General features: G+C 34.0%; 2 protein-coding genes across 4 annotated transcripts in view; one reads left to right on the top strand and one right to left on the bottom strand.

Annotated features, from left to right (window-relative positions):
* Window positions 1-3,969, bottom strand: part of LOC149802678 (DNA-directed RNA polymerase III subunit RPC5-like) — a 57,777-nt gene extending 53,808 nt beyond the window's left edge. The window contains exon 1 of the mRNA XM_089952057.1: window positions 3,937-3,969. Coding sequence (XP_089808183.1) covers window positions 3,937-3,969 — 33 coding nt within the window. The remainder of the gene's footprint in view (window positions 1-3,936) is intronic.
* Window positions 3,970-4,230: 261 nt separating this feature from the next.
* LOC149802677 (H(+)/Cl(-) exchange transporter 7-like) overlaps window positions 4,231-24,042 on the top strand; it is a 92,286-nt gene continuing 72,474 nt past the window's right edge. For 2 of the 3 annotated variants that reach the window (XM_089952052.1, XM_089952050.1), the window contains exons 1-5: window positions 4,231-4,377; window positions 4,954-4,974; window positions 12,808-12,942; window positions 16,471-16,536; window positions 21,622-21,754. In XM_089952052.1, coding sequence (XP_089808178.1) covers window positions 4,294-4,377; window positions 4,954-4,974; window positions 12,808-12,942; window positions 16,471-16,536; window positions 21,622-21,754 — 439 coding nt within the window. In that variant the 5' untranslated portion in view covers window positions 4,231-4,293. The remainder of the gene's footprint in view (window positions 4,378-4,953; window positions 4,975-12,807; window positions 12,943-16,470; window positions 16,537-21,621; window positions 21,755-24,042) is intronic. The other variant, XM_089952051.1, reaches the window with a different exon arrangement.

Below are 24,042 nucleotides of genomic sequence, written 5' to 3'. Positions count from 1 at the left end.
AGGACTCCTGCCTCAGTGATTTTCTGTGTCCCAGATCAAAAATTGGCATCCAAATACGCATAATTAAGCATTTCTGAGATCTCTGTACATGCATATAAAATAATCCATGAATTCGAGTATTTGAACGTATGTTTGAAAATTCATGCATCTGTCAAATCCCGTTAGAAAACACAAGTAAAATTATATATTAAAAAATGGTAATCCTTGTTTGATCAATATCCCATTTTCAACAAACATGTTTCCCAAAATAACTGTGCTCTAAATTAATTCTTGGACAAAGTCAGTTATCGAAATTTACAAAATTCAAACACTGGAATATTATTTTCTGTGATTTAACAAAGAACTGCTGACACATAAAGACAACACTGACCACAGCATACATCATCACCTTCCATTTTGAATTTCATTTGGATTTGAACTCAGTTTCATTAGGATATCTATTTTTTAATTCTTGGATTATTTTTGATTCATAAAAACGTAAAGTTCTTTTTCTCATTTTTACCTTGTTTTTCTAGGGAAATAAATTATTTGTTAACTTTCACAAAGCTTGTTGTTCACTCTTTTCTTTTTACTGTTTACAAACAGGACCCTGTAAATCATTACAGATAGCATGAGATTCTCATGGTAATTCATTTTCAAAATAAGGCTTGCAATACCATATATGGATATTCCATAAGTTATTCAATGCATTGCAATCTTATCTGTGTTTCCAAATGAGGCAGTAATGTTCATATAAAGCACAGACAAAAATGAAGCTGAAAATGGAAGTAGTTAACAGTCAAACTAATATGGCATATGATTCAAAAGAAGAAAATAATATGCAAGGAAGGTAAATATTTTACATATATATTTCTAGAATGATATGCATTAATAATAGTATTAATTACGATGAAAATTTCTTTTCTTTAGCATGTGTCAGGAATATGTTCAAAATTGTGTATAGTCGACTGAAAAAGCACCTAGTATGAATTACACACAGCTGCTCCATTTATATACAAAGGCCATTGTTAGTACCCTATCCACTAAGTAGTAGTACTAATATTAGTACCAAGAAATATCCAACACTTTGGTGGACCCATTCAAAGGATACAAAAATGATTTACAGTAACCAATGCCTCATGATGCACTATAATAAAAATGAAAATGTAATCATAATGAATTGGGGAGGGAGTATGTTTTCTATGGAGTTACGGTTTTAGGATATACCTAGTCCCACATGTAAGACCTCAGCAATATTTATGTTTTGTACATCAGCACTAAAACGAAAATAACATGTGATAAGTCTTACATGTAAAACTAGGATGTACCAGCCTACTTAGTCCTACAACTTAAAACACATCACCCAATATTTTTGTTCTGGGGGGTGATGGGTCTTACTGCCTAACTAACGACACTGTGTGGTGTTTTTTGATGTTGACTAACTGTAACAAAAGTCAAATTTTCAGAATTACCACACACAACTGGCAACCAATAGCGACACTTTTTAAACAGTAAAGTCATAATGTTTTTGTCAGACTTTACTTACCCACATGTCTTTTCTCTAATAAATTCAAATTCTCACAAAAGAAATGGACCTGTTTTTAAGTTTCACTGGCCTACATTTCAGTTGGCTGGAAAGCAATGAAAGCGGAATTGGGTTAAGTTAAAATATTTTTTTATAAACAAAATGAATAAAAATATATTATGCCTACTGGAACTGTAAGCAACGTTTTGTTTCATTCAAGAAACATATCCCCCACATGAACCTACTTAAACATACTTCAGCACACCTCGACTACTGTCACATTGCAACAAATTTAAATGTATGTTAATGGAACATGAAAATGCGTCCATTTGCTAGTGTCATATTTTCATTCTGCCAGGATAAAGACAGCACAGTAAGTATATTATTTACACATAAATTAGTGGAAGAGTGTCGATATAGGCTGCCAAGTGTGTGAGATATTCCTTAAAGTTTGACTACGCATTCTGACGTCAACCAACATCGGAACACGCTATGCAAGGCCATTATTTGGATAGTAAGACACAGCACTAAAACAAAAACAACATCTGCTACGTCTTAGATTGTAGGACTACAGACTACTATCGTCTGATAATACAAACCCATTTGTTTGTACCCCCTACCGATTTAAAAAAGGGAAACCTTTGATGTGATAACAAGTACAAGGAACTTAGTCAATTCATTCATTGATTAATAGTTTCTAACTTGACTCTGCATAGAGTGGCCCTAACACTGTCATCTTATGCGCATTTCATGCTTAATGAAAGTTTTCAGTGTAATAGACGGACATGCTCAAATCCATTACCAGTTTCTGGACAAATCCAATTTTAGCAAAGGGGTGTATCACGATTACAGACATACATACATAAGTCGTCTGCTTCTGATATTTACAATGTCGAATCAAGCAATGGAAAATAATGACAACTACAAATTTGCTTTTCATGTGGATTCAACAAGCGGTTTAATTTCTATGTTCATATATGCAAAGGGATATAATTCCAAATTCTCAACATTATGTAATTTACGCAATTATTTAGCAGTTACCAAACAGGATGAACTACGTCATTATGTAGTCTGATGGAAATAAACTAGCCTATAGTGTACGCAATATGGCGCCGTGTTAGTATGGAAAGTCCGTAGTCCTACCTGTAAGACCCGACGCTGATATTTATGTTGTGGGCATCAGGGTCTTACAGCCTAACTAATGGCGCTGTGTAGCGTGTTTTTGATGTCGACTAACATCGTTACGAAAGTAAATTTTCAGGAATATTTCACACAACTGACAACTAAAATAATGACGCTTTTCTACAAGGTAAAGTTATATTGTTTTAGTCAGACTTTACTTACTATGATGCCTTTTCTCTAATAAATTCAAATTCTCACAAAAGAAATGGACCCGTTTTCAAGTTTCTTTGGCCTACTTTTCAGTGGGCTGGAAAGCGATGAAAGCCGAGAATGCCGAAAGCGGATAAAGTTGAAACATTATTTTTTAACGAAACAAATAACAAATATATTATGCCTATTGGAACTGTAAGCAACATTTCGTTTCGTTCAAGAAACATGTCCCAAACATCAACCTACTTGAACTTACTTTGGCATACCTTGACTACCGTCGCATTGCAACAAATTCAAATGTATGTCAACGGAACGTGAAAATGCATCCATTTGCTAGTGTCATATTTTTTGTTCCACCAGGATAAAGACAGCACAGTAAGTATATTAATTACACATAAATTAGTGGAAAAATGTCGATATAGGCTGCCAAATGTGTGAGATGTTCCTGAAACTTTGATTACTCATTCCGATGTCAACAACATCGGAACACACTATACAAGGCCGTTATTTGGATAGTAAGACATAGCACCTCAACAAAATCAAAATGTGCTATGTCTTACATGTAGGACTAGGAAAGTCCGTTAAGCATGAAATGGTTGCCAGCATTAACGACATTCTGGTCACAGTCAGGTTAGAAATTATAAATCAATGAGTCAATTGACTTAGTTCTGTGCACTTTTTGTCACATTAAACGTTCTCGTTTTTGAAATCGGGGTACAAACAAACGGGGATGTCGAGTCAGACTATAGTAACTATACAATTACGGTGCCACCAAATGCTCTATTATTGTTAATACTTAAGTCTTTCAACGCAGCTTAAAATAATAAAGCATAGCTTCTATTACAGTGCAAGATTTCTGACAACATATTGTCGTTTTATATTTAAAAAGTTACATATCATCATGAAAAAGAAACATTGCTCCATTGCATAGCTCTCAAAGAATACACAATAGCAAGTAGTCAGTCATGTAACAAGAATAAAATGACTAAATACATGGTAAAAGCTAAAGCTAAAAGTATATAAATACCTAGGGTTTCAGCTGAGCCAAGGAAATTGGATTTAAATACATAATAAAAGAGAACAACCTATGTAATACAGACCTCATGTTCCACAGGGTCGTCTTCGTCGTCCATGTTTGTTGAATAGTAAAATCAATAGGTACAACTTTGTAAATAACGAAACAAGTACTCATTTATCGTTAACTATAAAAATATAGCTACATAAATTTTAAGTTTCCTGAATGCGTTACAAAATGTATATATTAATAATAGATCATTTGTATTAAGTAGAAAAAACACGATATGTTAACTGTTCTTTTTCTTTAACGAACTTTTAATGGATCGTAAAATATTTTTTGTACAACAAAATTCTTCAGTATAGAAGAGCCGAAAACATCAGAGGCGACCGAATGATGTAAACACTCGGCCTCAAGTTAACGGAAATATTCCTGATCAGTGATGGCAGAAAAAGAAAGGTCGAATGAAAAAACCCCATTGCTTTCTGGCATCTCGAACAGACCGAGACCATATTCTCAACCTTCGGTAAACTACGCATTATAAGGCATGCTCTAAAACAAGATGTTTATTCGTTTTATATTTAATTATATAGCAGGGTTCAAGGCGTCCGCTTTCACTTTTCACACAAAAGTACACTCATAGTCACGAGACTTCCTTTTTTAACATCTGACGACTTTCATCTAATAAGCACCATCAATCTGTTGGGTTTTATGGTTTCAGTGAAACCAAAATATTCTTCACGAAATATAAAATCTTCGTTTTTTATAAGAAAATATGAATTAAAAAGATACATATTTGTAACAATTTATTCGTCCAATAATAATTTTCGAGGATCACCTATTTCCGATGATTTAGTTCTGATGCATACGTTAAAGCAAACTAAAAGTTTGCTTGTTTCCTATTCTTGCTAATTTCCTCTGTATCTGCCACCGACATCATTATTATAATTTTATTTACTTGACATGGAATTTAATTAGTCCCATTTATCAGCTGTTGGTCTGCTACGCCCTGAGAGGGGTGGGGTTTTTTTTGGGGGGGGGGTATTATGTGTGTTTTCAATCATTTGTCTTTAAGGGGCTCTTTTGTTTATTTTTTTTGCAGGAAGAGTTAAATAGTATATTGGTAAGGGCATGAGCATGATGTGTTTGTACTGCAGTGTTTTCTCCAGCTTTACAAGAAAGAATCTGAATGCTTCCTGGGTCAAGTTTATGCAACCCCTTAAATTTCTGGTGACCCTGCATTTTTATTCTTATTCATTAAATAACTACAATTATGAGCATTTAAATTGATACTGATAGATCTCTTTAATATGAAATTATTTTCAATAAGTATTCGTTTTATATAAGAATTTCTACAGTATAGGTACATTAGAATTTAAATAATATGGACAATGCAGTAACTTTATATCATGGGTGTTTTCTATTAAAATGCTGTTAATTAAGTGAAATCCTCCTTTGTAGTTTGGATCATATAAAACCAGCGTTTATTATATAGGATGTAAGCAATGTAATTATTTTCATGGGTATTCTTTATGCTTAATGGACTAGTTTCACAGTGCCATAAAGCTTTATGGTTATCTCACAAAATCTAGCAATTCCAAAATGAGGTGCTCACTGCTATGAGATGTACAATCAAAATGTTAGAACATATATATATATATATATATATATATATATATATATATATATATATATATATATATATATATATAAAATAGTCTAGAGGATTTACATTGATTAGATGTCAGGCATCTAAAAGATATCTTAAATCTGAACAATGATAGTGCTAGCGGACAATTTATGCTAGTATCTCACAACTATGCCCTGATTTGCAGGAAAAAGGATGCCTCACAGTTAAAGTAATAGATGTAAGTGTGATGTTGGCATCCACTATTTCACAGTCTGTTATGGCTTTCCGAAAATTTTCAGTGGACTGAAGATTTTAAGAACATTTATTAGAAATGAATTTCCAACAGATTTATCACCATTAACTCATTTGGCCCCAATCCCGCCTGTAGGCGTGATGAGGCTGTACCCTATTTCCTAGCTCTGCAGCATCAAGGTCATTTAAGATACACCAAAGTGGGTGGTATTACAAAAAAGCAGACAGATATAGCTCTACAGTGATACCAAATCATCTTGAAGTTCTAGTTGCACTACAAAATACATAGGGAAAAACCTCAATTTTTGGACATGTTTTTATTTTTCACCCGAAATTCACTCGTGGTCAGAATGTGATTTTTGTCTGGATTTTAGATCTTTTGGCCTCAGATCTAAGGCAGACCGGTCTGAACTGCACACAGACAAGTGAACCTTTGCAAAAACTAGGATAAGGTGAGCATTTGGAATAAAGAGTGGTCTCCATACGAAAATGATGGGTCCATTATGCAAAAAGAAAAGAAAAAAGAACTCCAATTTTTACCTTTCTGCTCATGCGCAAGCAAAATAACCAATGGAAAACGATGTTTTTAATACAACTAGACATTAGTCTCATGGAAAATCTGCTGAAAGCAGATGTATTACGATGTATTCAGAAATAGCCCCCAGAATGTCTTTCCTACTCGCATTTTAGGTGAAAATGACAAAAACCTCTAGGGCCAAATGAGTTAATGACTACTAGTGAAAATGAAAACAGTGATGAAAACATTGAAAAAAGAACTTGCATTTGCATTTTTGCTGAAAGGCATGTCATTGAGATTAAAGTTTCAGGGAACAGACATTATTTTTATGTGTGAAAAGTCATTGCATCCTTGAAAAATAAAATACAAAACTATAGAATAATTTTAATTTAAATTAAAATAACTAAACTATAGAATAATGTTGTTTAAAATGAATAATCAAACTTTAGAATAATGTTTTTTTTGAAAAATTGCAAAACTATAGAATAATGTTATCTAAATTTAAAATACCTAAACTATAAATAAATGGTTTTAATAAAAATTAAAATAACAAAACTATAGAATAATGTTATTTTAATTAAAATAACAAAACAATAAAAGAATGTTGTTGTCTTTGATCACAGTTATGAAAGAGTCGGTAAATTTAAGGTAGTTTTTGTTACATACACAATAACATTTATAACAGTGTTAGATTGACCAAATGAAGTGAGTTCACCCGACGTGACCGGGGTCGCTAGATTTTAAGTTTGTAGGATTTTCATGCCTTTTAACTTTTCTTTTGTTCCACCTCCTTTATTTGATTCAAAAGACCTAATTAATGTGATAATACAAAGGAGGGCAGCTTTTAACTAAAAGGTGAACTAGAACATAAATTTCAATTGATAAAAAAATTATTTAATTTGTATTTATTTATTAATTTACTGCCTCCATTCAGCATAAGTAACATTTTCATTGATCAAAATTTCCTTACATATCGTTAATTGCATTGTACTAGGAATGTCGTTTGAAAAGAGAATATAACAAATTGTATGACCTACTTTTTAATTTGATATTTCGTAACGTTCATTAAAATTTCCAGGTCCTATCTATCGTTTTTAGACGATTAAATGAGCATTATGTCAAAGTTTCCGTTACCAATTTTGATCTTGATTTTGTTCAAGTTTAACAAATAGGGATCAATTTTTGGTGTATTTTCTGGTTTAAAAAAGGGATCCACACCTGACCCCGCGTTAAGGCGGGTTTGCAAGTTATCAGGGTGCGAGTTATCAAGGGAGTGGTATGATATATATATATCAGTTTCAATGACTGAAGCATTTAGAATGAACAAGTGTGATAGTGTTTGATTCTTTATGATTTACTCTCATAGAGCTTTGCCCAAGCATGAAGTAATATTTATCAATTTGAAGTGATAAAATCATGCATCCAGATAACTTAGTGGACATGCATATTGTTGAGACATGGGGCACAAGATAGCAAATGATATAGAACCCAGCGTGGAGAAAACACTGCACTGTTCTTGGTATATTGACAGAATAGCTCTTCGTTTGCTCATTAAATGCTTGCATATTTATCTTTTTGTTATCTTGTTGCATGTAATAATGTTCAGACATTGTGCATTTAGTTGCTCAATATTGTCCATCATGTGCATTCACATGCTTTTTTATACAAGACCATTTTGTAACATATTACCAGTATTAAATCATGTGCATGGAAACATTTCAGCAGTAAATCAAGCCCAAGACCTAAGTGTACACTAGCTAATACCAGTCATCATATAGACTAGTTATTCATTTCCATAGATGACGCTTATTTCACTGAGCAATCCAACCACAATAGCTAAAAGGCTTCCATTTTCTTTCCTGTCCATGTGTGTATAAACAGTTAACTCAAGTGCCCTTCATGCAGTTCATTGAAATTTGAAAAGGTTATATTGAGAGTGATACAAACAGGAAATTATTGCATTTCATTGTGTTCTTCAGATTACTTTTTGAAGTGTTGCCATGATGAATATTATTAATAAATTGTACTGCATGTAATTCAGACTTCAGTCACCTGGCATGCTTAGACTTTATTATGCAATTTAAACCTGCACCATTTATGTCCTTGGGAAATGGATTTGCCTTCATGTGTGAAATATTCTATTTCCCTGCAGTAGTACCTACCCTGCACTGTTATTCAAGCTTCAGTTACCTGACATGCTTGCACTTTGTTTTGCATGTAAACTTGCACCAGTTATGCCTTTAGGAGACTGAGTTGTCTTCCTGTGTGAAATATATTACCTTCCTGCAGTACTAAATACACTGAAAGACTCACAGTACTAATTCAGTTCCCGTTGTAAACCTAAGCAAACACTATGATACGCATATTAAAATTTTAATAACTTAAAAATTTTGAATGCTTATGAAACCTATATTTATCAGTATAGATGAAACCTGGATGTCAGCTTCTGTGTAGAGAAAAGGATATGAGCCGCATCAATTTCTGGACCTGCATATGTTTCAAACATGTACTATCAATTCCGCTTCAAAAAGTCATGTGCTAATTTTAGTAATGAGTGTTCCAAACTCAAGACTGTTAAAAAACAGAAATTCCATAAATAAAACAATGTCTCTATTTTTGTCACTTACAACTAGGATAAGCTCTCAAAAGATTCTTTTTCCTACAACATAAATTACATTATTAACCAATCCTGGTCAGCCAAACCTATATATACTCTTATTTATGTTCACCCTTTTCCAGGGTGGTTCCTATTTTTTCATATCATTAGTATCCTGTGTCCTGAAGAATATAAGTACTGTATATACTCACTTATAAATCTGGACAAACTGTGAACAGTAAAGATCCTGATTTGTCGTAGCATAATGCGCCTGCAGATCGGGTTCAGTGTTGTTTGTTTTTCTGATTGCTCCTAACAAACCGTGCAGACCCAGATTTGGTAGCACATTATGTAACAGCAGATCTGGGTCTTTGCAGTTTCCAGTTGGACTCGTTTTATACACAAGTATATATGGTTATATCAGTGATGATTTACATGAACTGCATAATATTGTATATATATTTTAATCCAATCTAGGATTTGAAAATATCTCAAAATATTCACAAATTTCGTATTGCTCATTTTTGTTTTCCATTTAAAATCTCTGACAATCGCGTGTAATAATGAGGACAGAACATTAGGTATTTTATTGTTTTGCTGTCATCAAATATCAACACTCCAGGACAGGGTTTTGAAACTAAGGTTGATCTATATATGTAATTTTGTGACAACTTTGTTTAAGAATCTAAAGTTTGCCACTCAAAACACAGAATTTGATAATAAGTCTTTAAGTACATCTAGCCCATTAAATTTTAGCAGTATAGGAAAATACAGTCCTTGACAGTACTTTGATTCTGACGTAGCTTTATGAGTTGAGGCTGAGCTTTATGCATAAATATTTATTATTCTAAAAGTTTACTTAAAATTCTTGAACCAGTCTTATCATCATTGACATTGAAATCATCAATGACAAAGGAACTAAATAAGCAATCCAGACATGTGGGGGCCCAAGCCCATTGACGGCCCAAAATCCTATCCAAGAACTTTTTTATTGTGAGAGGGGCCCTACAATTTAGTTTTGTTGGGAGGGCCAGAATTTATAGCTATGCCACTGCTTATTGTGGTCTTGATGCCATTGCTATTATTCTTTAAGAATTTTTAAATTGAAACTGGATTAATTGTGTTTTGAATTTTTTTACATCTTTTATGTTTTATCAATTTTGTTATTAACATTGACCAAATTTGCAACAATGATACAATGCAGCGACAAAGAACTAGTAGAAAAAAATACAAATCCTGAGGTGATGAGGGTAATGACAGGCGCAACCAAAAGCATATCCCCAACATAACTGTAAAATTAAACTAGAAGGGAAAAGCTGGCTTTCTTTGCTGGTCTAAAGCATAAACTGATTCAGTTTTTAAATCTTTTATCATGGAATAGCTTCTTTATGTTTTTAGGACATGATTTGTCCATTATATACTGTACTTGAAAACTTGTTTCCTTGATGAACCACAATCTTTCAGTCTCCAATATGTCAAACAATATTAGTCATCAATTCATTTTTACCCTTTAAACTTACTAGGAGAAATAAGAAATAAGCCTTCATTTACATGATTTTGAATCCTACATGAATCAATAAAAAGAAATCAATCATTGCTACTATTACATTGGTGACCAAATATCACAAGTCACGCATGGCAGCCTAAAAACAAGGATCAGTACAACAAACAACATAGACTTTAATTAGTCTATGGTTTTTTTTACAGTTGGACTCGACTTGTGAGTAATTACTATAAATTGTGCAGTTTCTTACTGGCATGATACTGAGATGGATAGAAAGTCTGTTACCGATAGTATTATAAGAGTAAACAAAAATTTCATTGTTTACTTAATATTCACACATTTGTAAAACATCTTTCATGGAAGGTTCAAATTATGCCATAATAATTATTCCAGGGCACAACGTGCCAATCAAATTTAGTTGAACAACCATTCATGTCATTCTCGAAGAACCCAGATGTGTAAACTTTTGTCTACCAAAAATATGCATGTTGCGACCAGAATGATTATATAAAAATTGTATACTTTACCAAGTACATTTTCATATGCGTGACTTTCAGCTAATTTGTGGGAGTTCTCATGCATCACTATTCTCCAGATGTGCAAATTCATACAAATTTTAAACGATTAACGCAATCACAACCCTGATAACATCTCTGTTTAGGTACTACATATCCATGACTTTCACACGCAGTTTCTTAGTTTGACATGCAGGGAATACGCTACACTAATTCCTGATAGGCAGTTTTTATTTAACCTTGACTGGGACAAGCAGTGTGAAACACCAGTAGTGTAGTTTTCAAATTGACCAATGCAGACAAGATAAAATGCAATGTAGAAAATTAGTGTAAAAGTGGTAATTAAATGGTGAGTAAAGTACTTCATTATACATGTGGAACACATTTGGAATGTATTCTATATGCTGAATATGCTGCTGGGGTAAGCTAATTAGTATGGAATGGGGGGGGTGCAGATTACGAACCATGTCACTTTGTTTTAATTTTTCAGACGATGAGCGAGTGTTCTCAATAGCTTTTTCATTTTTAATAATAAAAGTAGTGCCTAGGACTGCAATGCTGTTTCAAATGAATTCTATATTTAAAGAATAACTAGGCAAACTAACAATAATTATTCATGACTGCTGAAGACTAAAATAACTTATATCCGGTTAGTACTGTTTTGTATCTATTCTCCATCTCTTGTATCAATATGTGAATAGTTACAACAAAAATATTGATGCATTGATATATCAATGAATCGTTTCACCCCTAGTAAAGGTATTGACCTCATGCTTTATTACATGGAAATATTAATAAAATTAATTTGTTTAAAAAGTCTATAAATAGGCTTAATTTTTTCAGTTTTCTTATCCTTCATAATCCAAATATGTTCAATTTTAGTGGACAGCAAGAATTGAGCATTAGCAGGACCTGTATTGACAGTAACTTTCCCTTTCATGCTCAGTTTTGCAATTGTTAGTATAAGCATTACTATTGATTATTTTCTGGTGTCCAGATATATAGGTCAGTTACATTAGTATTATATCTTTATTTCCTTTGTATTATTTTGAAAAAAATTAATGCACAGATATCATGGAGTTCAAATATTTATTTAATCTGCATAAACTAAAATGAACCATATAGTTGACTAGTGATCTTTTTATCTCCCCCCCATTCTCTGACAAACATGCATTGAGTTTTTGATTATTCCCACTGTTCTTGCTATACCAGAGGTCTGTACGTAATGTTATTCTTGCCGTACCACAGTTCAATACATAATGTTATTCTTGCTGTACCACAGTTCAGTACATAATGTTATTCTTGCTGTACCACAGTTCAGTACATAATGTTATTCTTGCTATACCACAGTTCAGTACATACCATATATACTTGTTTATAAGTTGAGTCAAACTGCAGACAACAGTGATCCCCAGTTATGGTATTATAATGTGCTGCAGATCAGGGTCTGTGTTGTTTGATCTACTAATTACTCCTAACAAACTGTGCAGACCCAGATCTGCTGGTGCATTATGTATCAGCAGATCTGTTGATGCAGTTTGCAGTTGGACTCAACTTATAAGTTAGGATATATGGTAATGCGGTCTGTATTTATAGACCCGAGCCACCATATAATAAGGGGGAGTTGCATAATGATCACATAGGAGACCACCTACTATGTTGTCTATAGGAGCAGCGTAGTTCTTTGTACAATTAGATTTGCATATATTCTTGTCAAAATTTGTCCAATTAACTACTGGCTTCTACTAAAGTATACAGGTGGTTGCTGCAGCCTGACTGTTTCTTGAGTATCAATATCTTCACGTTTCATTTCCTTATTTGTAGATTCATTCCGTGTTTAGAAATTTAATTTGAAGAAAGAAAAAATTATACTTGCATATGTGTGTGTGTATGTAATTTTTCCCCAGAATCACTGTTGCTAAAAGTTTTTCTCATCTTTCAGATCAACTCTGTTATAGAAGAGAGCTTTGAAAGGGTGGAAACAGAGGTTCATGTACAGGAGGAAGCTAAACCAGAAAATGCAACTCCAGATATAAAGATAGAAACTGACACATTTGTTTTGTCAGGAAGATATGAGGTACTGTAGAATGACTGTTTACAGGAAATGATTGTGGGAAAATAAGCACAGGTCTTTGGTGTTATTTAGATGGTGGGTGTGTGTAAAAGAGAGAAAAAGAGAAATCCTAAGACAAAAATTTTGCCAACCTGATAATTGTTCTGGGCTATAGTTAGTGTGTACATTGACTGTTTTTTCCATTTACCTGTTTTGATACTAAATATTCTATCTTTTAAAGAGACTTCAGTTATGTGCTATTTTATATGCATGATAACTGTAGTTGAGAAGAACTGGACATACCATATGTACTTGCTTATAAGACGAGTCCAACTACAAACTGCACAAACCCAGATCTGCTGTTCCATAATGTGCCGGCATGTCTGGATCTGTGCAGTTTGTTAGGAGTAATCAGTATTACAAACAAGTTATCCTGGTCTGCAGATGCAATATGCTATGGCAGATTAAGATCTTTGTTGTTTGTAGTTGGACTCATGTTATAAGCAAGAACATATGGTAGTTGCTGTTTATTACTTGATGATCAAAGCATATACAAATTAAGCTTACCAAGCCTCCAGTAATTTAAAAAAATTACTTTTTTTCTAGATTCTAATTATATTTCTTGTGTGTATTTTAAAAGCTTTTTTATTCTCACCTGAAAAGGTGAACAATGTAGGACATAGCGGTGTCGAGTCAACTTGGAGGTTTTATGTGCGAGTCCATATCTCCTAAAATACCATATGTACTCACTTAAAAGTTGGGTCCAACTGCAAACAACATAGCTCTTGATCTGTCATTGCATAATGCATCAATAGATCAGTGTTGTTTGTTCAACTGACTGCTCTTACCAAATGGCATGAGACCAGACCTGCCAGTGCATTATGTGACAGCATATCTGGATCTATGATCAAAGAAGTTTACCATGGGATCTGGCTTTAAGTGAGTATATATGGTAGGGAGGATATCATGTTTGTAATGCATGGAATCTTTTTACTTTAGTCTCATCACTGAGGCAATGTAACCATCAATAAGCAATGAAGAGTCAAGGTAACAAGATCATGGGTTTGAATTCTGTACTCACCATTGCTGTTTTGCATTTTAACAATGCATTTTAGGATTATCACCAGTAAATATTGTAGCATTTAAACTGTTCAATTTTTTTAAATATTGCATACTTAATAGTCCAGGTATTTAAACAAAAAATAAATACAAATACTTAGGTTGAAATGTATTTTCCATTCCAATGCTTGGTTAAATATCCCTTCCAAGGTATGGGTCACTGTAAAAAAGTATAGGAAACTAATTTGTCACCAAATCATTAACAATATAGCTGAGTATAAAATTTGTGCTAATTTGAACAGGTTTAATTTTAAATATTTCACATATAAGATACATACCAAAAAGAATGCATATTTTGGTGATTGAATTTTTTTACTGTTATACAATCATTGAGCTTCTACAAAAATTCCACTGAGGCTGATTTATTGCAGGTACTGTACATACTTGCTTATAGGTAAAGTCCAGTGGCAAAAAGCATAGATCCTGATCTATTATAACATAATGTACCTGCATTTAAAGGTCTATGTTTATCCTTCTGATTATTCCATAACACCTTTATAAACCCAGACCCAGATCTTCCTGTGCATTATGGGATGGTGGATCTGTGTCTGTGCAATTTGCAGTTGGACTTGACTTATGCATGAGTGCATACATGAACGTTTGTTGAATGAGTACATACATGAACGTTTGTTGACTTCATTATTTTCTATCACAGCACTGGTCTTGGGATATTATAGCTGTTTAAAACAAAACATTTCTTTGGGGGTGATCAGTAATGACATAACTCACAATTACCTTATAAAAGGGCATTATAAAAAGTAGACCGCTTGGTGGCCTAGTGGTTAGAGTGTCCACCTTGGATGCAGGCAGTCATGAGTTCGAACCTCAGCTAAGTCATACAAAAGACATAAAAATGGTACTAACAGCGCTCCCTCACTAGGTGCTCAGCATTAAGAGGTTAGTGTTAGGACTGATCGGCCTAATGTCAGGCTAATGTGACTGGGTGAGACATCATGATACATGTCTGCAGCATGATGCCTCAGTGCTAGACATCACTATAAACTGCAATACTGCAGACATCACAGCAATATGACTGAAATTTTTTAAAAGCTACATTAAAAATCCAGATCTCACACACTTCCACATTATAAAATGTCTTACCTGTCCCAGAGTACAGAGCAGTATTGTAAGTCAAACCCAACAATGAACTGCAAATGAACCAGATCTGCCATCACATAATGCGCTACAAGATCTTGGTCTCTTCAGTTTGTTAGGAGTAATCAGTAGAACAAATAGTACAGATCCTGATGTACTAGTGCATTGTGTGGTGGCAGGTCTGGATCTGTCTTGTTTGCAGTTGGAGTCTGCTTAGAAGCAAATATATATGATTAGAAATAGTGATGTATTGATGATGTAATAATGCACATCATTATGAGCAGTGCTGTAAAGATTGATTTGACAGAATTGGATCTCCATGAACTTGCTTGCTCTGATTAACCCCACTGTAAAACCAGGTAATTTTACTAAATACAGACCATGTCTGGTGCATTCACAATATGTCAAGACAGAGAAAGGAATTTGACATTGCTGCTGCATCAAATGAAATTTACTGATCCAGTGCACCAAAATATCTTAATGATTTGCCAAGGTGTAAATAGGGTTAACACATTGGAACCTTGGCTAGCGAAGATATCATTTATTTGGCATTCAGACTATATGGCCTGCTTCAAAAGTGTCATTCATTTATATGGCATTTTGACTATGGTCTATTTCAAAAGTAGCATTCATTTACTTGACATTATGGCTATATGATCTGTTTCAAAAGCGGCATTCATTTACTTGGCATTCAGACTATATGGTCTGCTTCAAAATTGGCATTCATTTACGTGGCATTACATTATGGTCTGTTTCAAAAGTGGCATTCATTTATTTGGCATTACGACATTATGGTCTGTGTCAAAATTGGCATTCATTTACCAAGCATTCAGATGATATGGTCTGTTTATAAAATTCCAGTGAAGGATATCACTGCTGACGATACCTATGAATATTGAAGGATATTGAGACATTCATGTCCTTACAGAGACCAGATCATCAGCATGCTTTGTTAATGAATATAAGGATCCTTAATTTAAATATTTCAGTTACTTCTGGTGTTGTTTGATGGTGGTATTGCAACTTTAGCTTTATATGTATACCAGCATTAGCTTAGGTGTTAAGCTGCAGTGGCATTTGGAGGTGAGGGGAGTAATTTATTTTTGATCACAGTGGTAACAAAAAATAATCTTTGGCTTTGTTAGCCACTGTTGTGGCCAGGAAAACTTTAATCTTAAAATGGCAAGAATGCTTAAGAGTTCACCTCTAGATTCTTCTATGGAGGAAGGTAATTAGCTTCTTTCATGTTAATTAAGCCATTTTTTGAGTTTTTATAATAGATGAAAAAATCCAGTTTGTTTTTATAAATTGACATGTTTTTGTTTTTTTGTTTGATAGAGTTTGGATTATGACCTGTGTGAAAATGAGATCTACCAGAAGGAGGAAAAAGGACTTTCAACAAAGGTAATTAATTGTTCTTGCAAAGAATGAGTCCTTCTTAACCAGGAGTATAAGAACTATATTGATCAACATTGCTCATAGCTCGTACACTTTTGAAATTTAAATCTGCTGTAATGTTGTTTTGATATCTGGGTTAAATAAACCTTAGACAATGATTTTAAACATATTAATTTCTGGTGATCTTGTCCAGATTCTACATTTGTTTGCATTAACCCTTTACATCATAGAGTATATGGCTTTTTAGCCCTTTGATACACATGTAGCAAAGTTACCCAGTGCAGTGTGCTATAAATAGAACACCTGTTACCTATTCGACTCCATACACATAGGCCTGTCTGTTAACTGTTAAGCAATGTAGTGTATATTACATTTAACAGCAATTTTAACCATTTTACATTTTTGGTAAACATCTATTATATGTGAAACAATTTAAGAGTAAAGTCTGATTGTTATAGCTGTGTAATTATTTTTCACGGAATAATTTTTTATGTGTTTTAAAATCTTGAGAGAACTTGTTCGCCATCAAGTCAGTGAAGTCACATGACCAACCATAGCTGCCATTTCTCATACTCAAAATTTACATGTTCTTTGCGTCTACATCACTGATTCATCTGAATTTGATAATTTATCAAATGTTTAAAATTTATAAAAACTAATTGCTGCCTACGTTAGTATCAGAGCCTTTACCTAAGTTATTGAAGCTTTCATGGTTGTGATTATAATCATGAAAACTCTGTAAGTACTGAGCAATATCCGTGACCTCCATTTTGGAGAATGGAGAGTATGACCCAGTTACTTTAAATAGCAGATTTTGACCACAGCATAAACAGCAACTACGTGATGTGATGTAATGGTCATTCACAGCAAAGGTGGCACTATGAAAACCCACTCAGAATGGCTGATGTTTACAGCAAGTGTCAAAAGACGCTTGTTTGTGAATTGGGTAGAGACGTCCAAAGGCACTTGTATGTGAATCGGGTAAAGGCATCAAAAGGCGCTTTTATGCAAATGGAGTAGAGGCATCCAAAGGCGCTTGCATGAGGTAAAGGGTTAAGAAATAAAAACAAATGACGTGCCATTACATCAGTGGTAGTGTGATATTTGCTTATCTACTTGCATGCTACCTTCTAAAGAAATCAGTTTTCATGTACATTACCCAATCATTGTATGTTAGGAGAACCTAAGTCAGACAATGATTGTCCCCACTTGGATACAAAAAGGGATTGGCGTCAAATCATTTCATTCACCAGTGACTTCTTCTCATGTCAGGTCTGCATGCTGTCTTTAGAGGCCTTGCAAATACCTTCTGTTTTGTGCCATTTCCCAAGTTTGAGTGACCCTTAAGAGTTTTCTTATCACAGGAATGTGTACTCCATGCATTTTCTATTATACTAAATTATCTAACTGGTATCTTAATTATCTACAACATCCCGTTGCTGTGCAACTGGACAATGAAATGTGCTGTGAGTTAAAAATTAATTGAAAATTGCACAAAGGCTCTTAATCATGGTTGTCAACAAATAATTTTAAATTTTTTTAAAAATCATTTCAATGCAGTGAGTTTTAGGTTCAAATGTCGTCACATTGAAATAATTGGTAGTCTTGTCAGCTGTGAATTTTAACAAAGCCTAAATGTAAAATTGTTATCATTTATATTATCTGTTATTATTTGTAACATTGCAGTTTTACTTTATAAAACTCAAACATACAAATCCTTATAGTCCTAATTTACATGAATTGCAAGTTGATAAGCTCATGTGCATTACTCCCCTAGAAACAAAATTTCTTCTTTAATATCAGCAATAACACACATGCACCCTTCATCAATGCAAGCCGGCTACAATCTGCATTAAAAACAATGCACCCTTCATCAATGCAAGCCGGCTACAATCTGCATTAAAAAACAATGCACCCTTCATCAATGCAAGCCGGCTACAATCTGCATTAAAAACAATGCACCCTTCATCAAAGGTAATCAGTACCAAACTTGAATAAAAGCAATGGAATCTGGCTGATAGTTGCATTTTCCAGAGTGCTTGGAACATGTTTATTATTCCACAAACGTTTCCTTTTTGCAGGAAAATAAGTAACTTTATGATTAACTAGGGCTACCAATGGTAGCATAAAAAGCAAATTAAATTAACAATCCTTTCAGACTAGATCTCTGGGTCTCAAGTTAATTGAAGGTGGATCATCTGGTATAGATTTGTGAAAATTTGTATTTTGTTTGCATGTTTTTATTTCCATATGAATAGCCTCATCCCCTTAGTTGTACAGCAAAAAAGCGCTCGGTACAGTATAGAATTTTTTAAAAACTGTTTACATAAACTGAATAAATAAGAATCTAGAATTGTAAAACTAAGGATACTTTTTGATGAAGATACCTTAGTCATTTCTAAGCTATGTAGATGTACATTATTACAACAGAATCCATGGAAATTCCACTATTTATAACAAAAGAAATGTGTGTTAGTGGGGTTCAGTAATTGATGCCCTTTCCGCTTATTGATACATGTTCAACCTCTGGTCCGTATCTGGAAGCTGAGGTTATAGTGAGAAATTACTGATTCATTTCAACATCAAGTCAGTGGTAGTATGATTGTGCAAAGTGAATGGCAGAATGAAAAAGAAATAAGGAAGAAATTGAGTTTTTTGGTCAAATTGAAGACGATAAAATCATGTTAAATGCTGGGTTAGTTGAACAACTAAAGAAGAAACCATACTTTGACACAAAGTTTCAGAAATATTAGCTGTTACAGTATGTATGGGCACAACCCAACACTAAGATGGGAGATATATTGTGTAATATTGCAAAGGTTGTATGAAATATAACCTTTTTACATGAGAAATTAGCTGTTCTAATTTTTTTTACATCATCACTTACATGACACAAGATGTAATCAGATCATGTGCATTTTAAGCAGAGATATCCATGAGACCATACCAATTACACTCGATAACAGTCAAGAGGTTAGTACTTATACAACAAGAGATTCATCTTAGTAGGATTATGATTTCAGCTGGACTAGGGTGTAGCAGGAAGAAAGAGAGACTGATATTAAATGTCGGGTAAATAATGAACTATGGCAATTTCATCCCCACCCCGAATTATTTTTCTACTCACCATTGTTTTCTGTTACAAATGGAGTGATCCCACTTCAGATAAAATTCTTCAGATAAAATTCTTCAGCGTCTTTACATACATAATATCCTTTTGCCAGTTTCACATCCATCCATTCTCTCAGTACAGATTCATTTGTTTGCCTGTTCATCTCTTATCTGTCCATCTGTTTGTGTCTTTTGATCATATCCAAGCGCTCTGTTCCCATCCCTTTTGATCTGTTTCTCTGTCCATCTAATTGTCCTATTTTTATCCATCTATTATTGTTTGTCTGCCAGTCCACACAACTGCTGTTTGTCTCATGACAAAGTTGACTGTTTATATCTTCAAATGTTATTTGTTAAAACAGAAGATCTTTTGAAAATGTTTGTGTTTGTGTGTGATATGGATTTTTAATGTAGCTTTAACAATATTGAAAATATAATATACCATGAAAATCTTTTTTTTTTCTTTCTTCATATCTGTACCTTCCATTTTGCATTTTAAATAAGAATTGTTCAACTTATATTCAGGCAAAGGAAATTAAAAGAGGAAGCTATATATTTCAATTGGAAAGCTGGTAATCTTCATCATGTGCATACCGGCTTATCTACATAACTACCTACCATATATACTCGCTTATAAGTCAAGCCAAACTGTAAACAGTAATGATCCAGATCTGCTGTCGCATAATGAGCCTGCAGATCAGGGTCTATTTTATTTGTTCTACTGATTACTCCTAACAAACTGTGCAGACCCTGATCTTTTGGGCATTATGTGACAGCAGATCTGAGGCTATGTATTTTGCAGTTGGGCTTATCTTATAAATGAGTATTTACAGTATATACTTATCCTATACATATATACAGTAGTGGTATATTCAGATAATAACTATTTTTTTTGAATGCATATAAAACTTTAAATTCACTTGCTTACAGATATATTAACTGCTTCCCATCTTGTAGAGAAAACCATGCTCAGCATGAATAGAAAACATTGAGTGATTCGACAGGTTGGTTCCATTGTCCTAACCATCACTTAGACTGGTTGGAACAAGGGACGTATATGTTTGTACATTCAATAAAACTGCATAGTACACAGAAAGTAAACACCTGCAAGCAATTGATAGTGACCACCTATGACAGTTCAGTGCAGAGCAAATGATCTTAATTTATCCTTTGAATAAAGCTGAAATATTTTGCCTTGAGTTATTCATAGTTTCATTGTTGTGACCATGTTAGGACTGGACAGACTAATGGCATTGTTTTGAGCACATTTTAATGTGTAATAAGTACATTTAAATGAGCAATAGGCTAATGAACAAAATTAAAATTCAAAAGGCTTGTTGTCATCTTTATAATTTTTAACCATAAGAAGGATTCTTGTCTGTCTCTGCAAGCTGAAATTTCTTTGATTGGCATACCCAAAATGAAATTTACCGTAAGTATACAGATGCTCCCAAATTTGAAACTCTGTAAAGGAAATAAAGATATTGACAGTAAGTACTATAGACTCAAGTCATTATTGTCTTCAGTAGCGGTAAATTGCTAAGCAACTAATGAATCACTATGGAGAGCTTCTGCCTTTTTTAAAAGATGTGCTGGAAGAGGTATTATTATTCAAGCATCATGTAATTTCAGGGAATAGTCAGTATTCAAATATTCAGCTATTTTTGTCAGATTACTTGTTGTTATTTATGGCACAGTCAGCCATAGAACTCTGAACATGTATCTGCAGATCTCATATTAAAATCTTCTCAGTAAAGGAAGTTTTCTGTTTTATTGCTAGTGTAAGTTTGCCATCACATTTCATGTTTAGCCCAAAATGTACCTCTTTAACTCTGGTTATATTTTCCTGTTATATTTCTTTATGACAAGATGAATTTGAAAGTTCAATGTCCTTCTCAGCTTCAATTTCAGCATTTAAAAAAAATGTCTTTGCATTCAATGACATAAAACTTTAGTGATTAATATTTTTATGCTTTTCAGTCCCAGATACGCAAAGAACTGGCCCGGTGGGTTGTCATGGCAATGATAGGTATTCTAACTGGCCTTGTTGCTACTCTTATAGATGTGTGTGTACAGCAGACATCCAAAGCCAAATATGACTTCATCAAAGAATGTATCCTTGAATTTGGAATAACAATAGATAATATGAGTAATGTTTGAGAAGAGATTCATAGAACGCAAAAATTCTCAGGTTGGGTAGAAGTATTCTCATAGCACCAGATTTTCACTTTTCAATAATACCATTCTCTCAGAGAAAGAATATTTCCGAAAGAGTTGTTGAATTTGGAAAGATGTTTTTATTGCACATGATCTGGAATCTGTGATAAGGCTTAAATGTGCATTTTTAAGACCTAGAACAATGCTCTTTGTGTATGATTTTGAAAATTTATATTAGGCAACTGGTATTTCAAAACTAGGAGTTCATTTTATTCAAAATAAGATGAGTCAACTTTGAAAGTTGAGAATCATTGATTGGATACAGTGGCCCTAAAAGCTTGCATCCTGATCCGTGATGGTGAGCTGGCTGTTCCAAATTTTGGGAAAACACTCTTTCTTAGATATTGCTGGATTAATGTTGGCAGAGTGCTTTATTAATCAATTCTGTTTATCCATGTATCTGTCCAGTCATCTATATGTCAGTGTTTTAGAAGAGCCATGTCGCCTGATTACCTGTCCTTCCTCCTCCTCCTAACCCCACCATCCACCCCGTTTTTGGCTTCCACAGCTCATCCTTACCAAGGATGACAATTTAACAATATTTGGTAAGTCAGGAGTCCAGATTTCAAGTAAACTTGGCATGCATGTCAGTATTGATGAGACCATGAATGAATTAGATTCCCAGCATTCCACACTTCATTTGATGTAGTTATGCCCTCTGATTGCCAGTCATCCAGACTTTGGTTCCACAATGTAGCATTAGCAAGGTTTATTGGAATATAATGGTTTGTGGCTTTGTATTGATCTAGTCTTAAGTGAATTTGATTTCCAACAATCTGTGACATTGTTTTAAGGAGTTATGCCCTCTTATTGTCCATCCTTCTGATGTTGTTTTCCACAGCATTACTTTAACCAGGAATGATGGATTTCAGCCAAAATTTGGCTTGCAGCTTTATATTGATGAGATCTTTAATACATTAATTTCCGAGTTCCATGATTCATCTTGGAGAGTTATGGGCCCTGATTATCTGTCCTGCTGACTTTGGCTTATACCTTATTACTTTACCAAGGATTGCTGGAAGTCAGCCATATTTCACACGCAGCTTTACAATGATGAGACCATGAGTGAATTTAACTTCCAGCATTCCAGTTGTCCTTTAGAAGAGTTATGTCCCTTGATTGCTTGTTCGCCTGACTTGGGTGTGTTTGTGTGTGTGATTTGGATTTTTAATGTAGCTTTAACAATTTTTCAGTCATATCACTACTTTGTCTGCAGTGTGGCAGTTTATAGTGCTGTCTAGCACTGGTGCATCATGCTGCAGACATGTTGCATGATGTCCCACCCAGTCACATTATCCTGACACCAGGTCGACCAGTCCTAGTACTAACCTCTTAATGCTGAGCGCCAAGCAAGGCAGCTGTAAGTACCATTTTTATAAGTCATTGGTATGACTTGGCCGGGGATCGAACCCACGACCTGCCGCATCTGAGGCGGATGCTCTAACCACTAGGTCACCAGAGCGGTCCCTGACTTGGGTTTCTGCTGCATCGTTGGATTTTAGCCAAATTTGGCATGCATCATTCTCCTAATGAAATCATAATGACTTTCATTTCAAGCATTCCATAATTTAGTGACATTTGAGTCTTTCCTTCTAACTGTAGTTTCCACAGCATAAATGCATGTTTATGATAATTCCATGAATAAATTGGATTTCCATCATTCCATATCATCATTTATTCTCTATTCTTCTAACTTTGCTTTCTTGACACAAGTTTCCCATCTTTAGACCCTACTGAGCAAGGTTTTGTTTTGAAAAATTTAATATGTACAAAAGAAGTGTGAAATTAAAGGAAACACAAGAGTATATTAAACCAGGTAAATTCTCCATTGATGCACCTTCTTGGTTTTTTATAATAGGCCATATCATATGACATTGAACAGCAACAGTCATGTTATAGTGGGGTTAATTTACCATTCTAAATGGAGAATTATATTTATGTTCTTTATTCAGGAATTTTGATGACATGTTGTTATTCAACTTCTATTCTTTGATTTAGGTCCCATCCTAGCTTAACTTTATAACTACCAAATTTCGATAATCATGAGCGAATTCTGGAAACAGGTAAATATGGAATGCTATTAAGCACATCTTGCAGTATTGTTAATGTGGATGCAGTTACTGATGAGGCACTTTTCTTGAAGGTCAAAGTAGCTTGCAAAATATGACTTTCTTAAATACAATT

Source organism: Sinohyriopsis cumingii, chromosome 3 (genome assembly GCF_028554795.1).
Source record: "Sinohyriopsis cumingii isolate HCF-2022 chromosome 3, ASM2855479v2, whole genome shotgun sequence".
NCBI lineage: Eukaryota > Metazoa > Mollusca > Bivalvia > Unionida > Unionidae > Sinohyriopsis > Sinohyriopsis cumingii.
The sequence above is the reverse complement of the archived record's forward strand: the minus strand, read 5'-3'. Positions and strand labels throughout refer to the sequence as shown.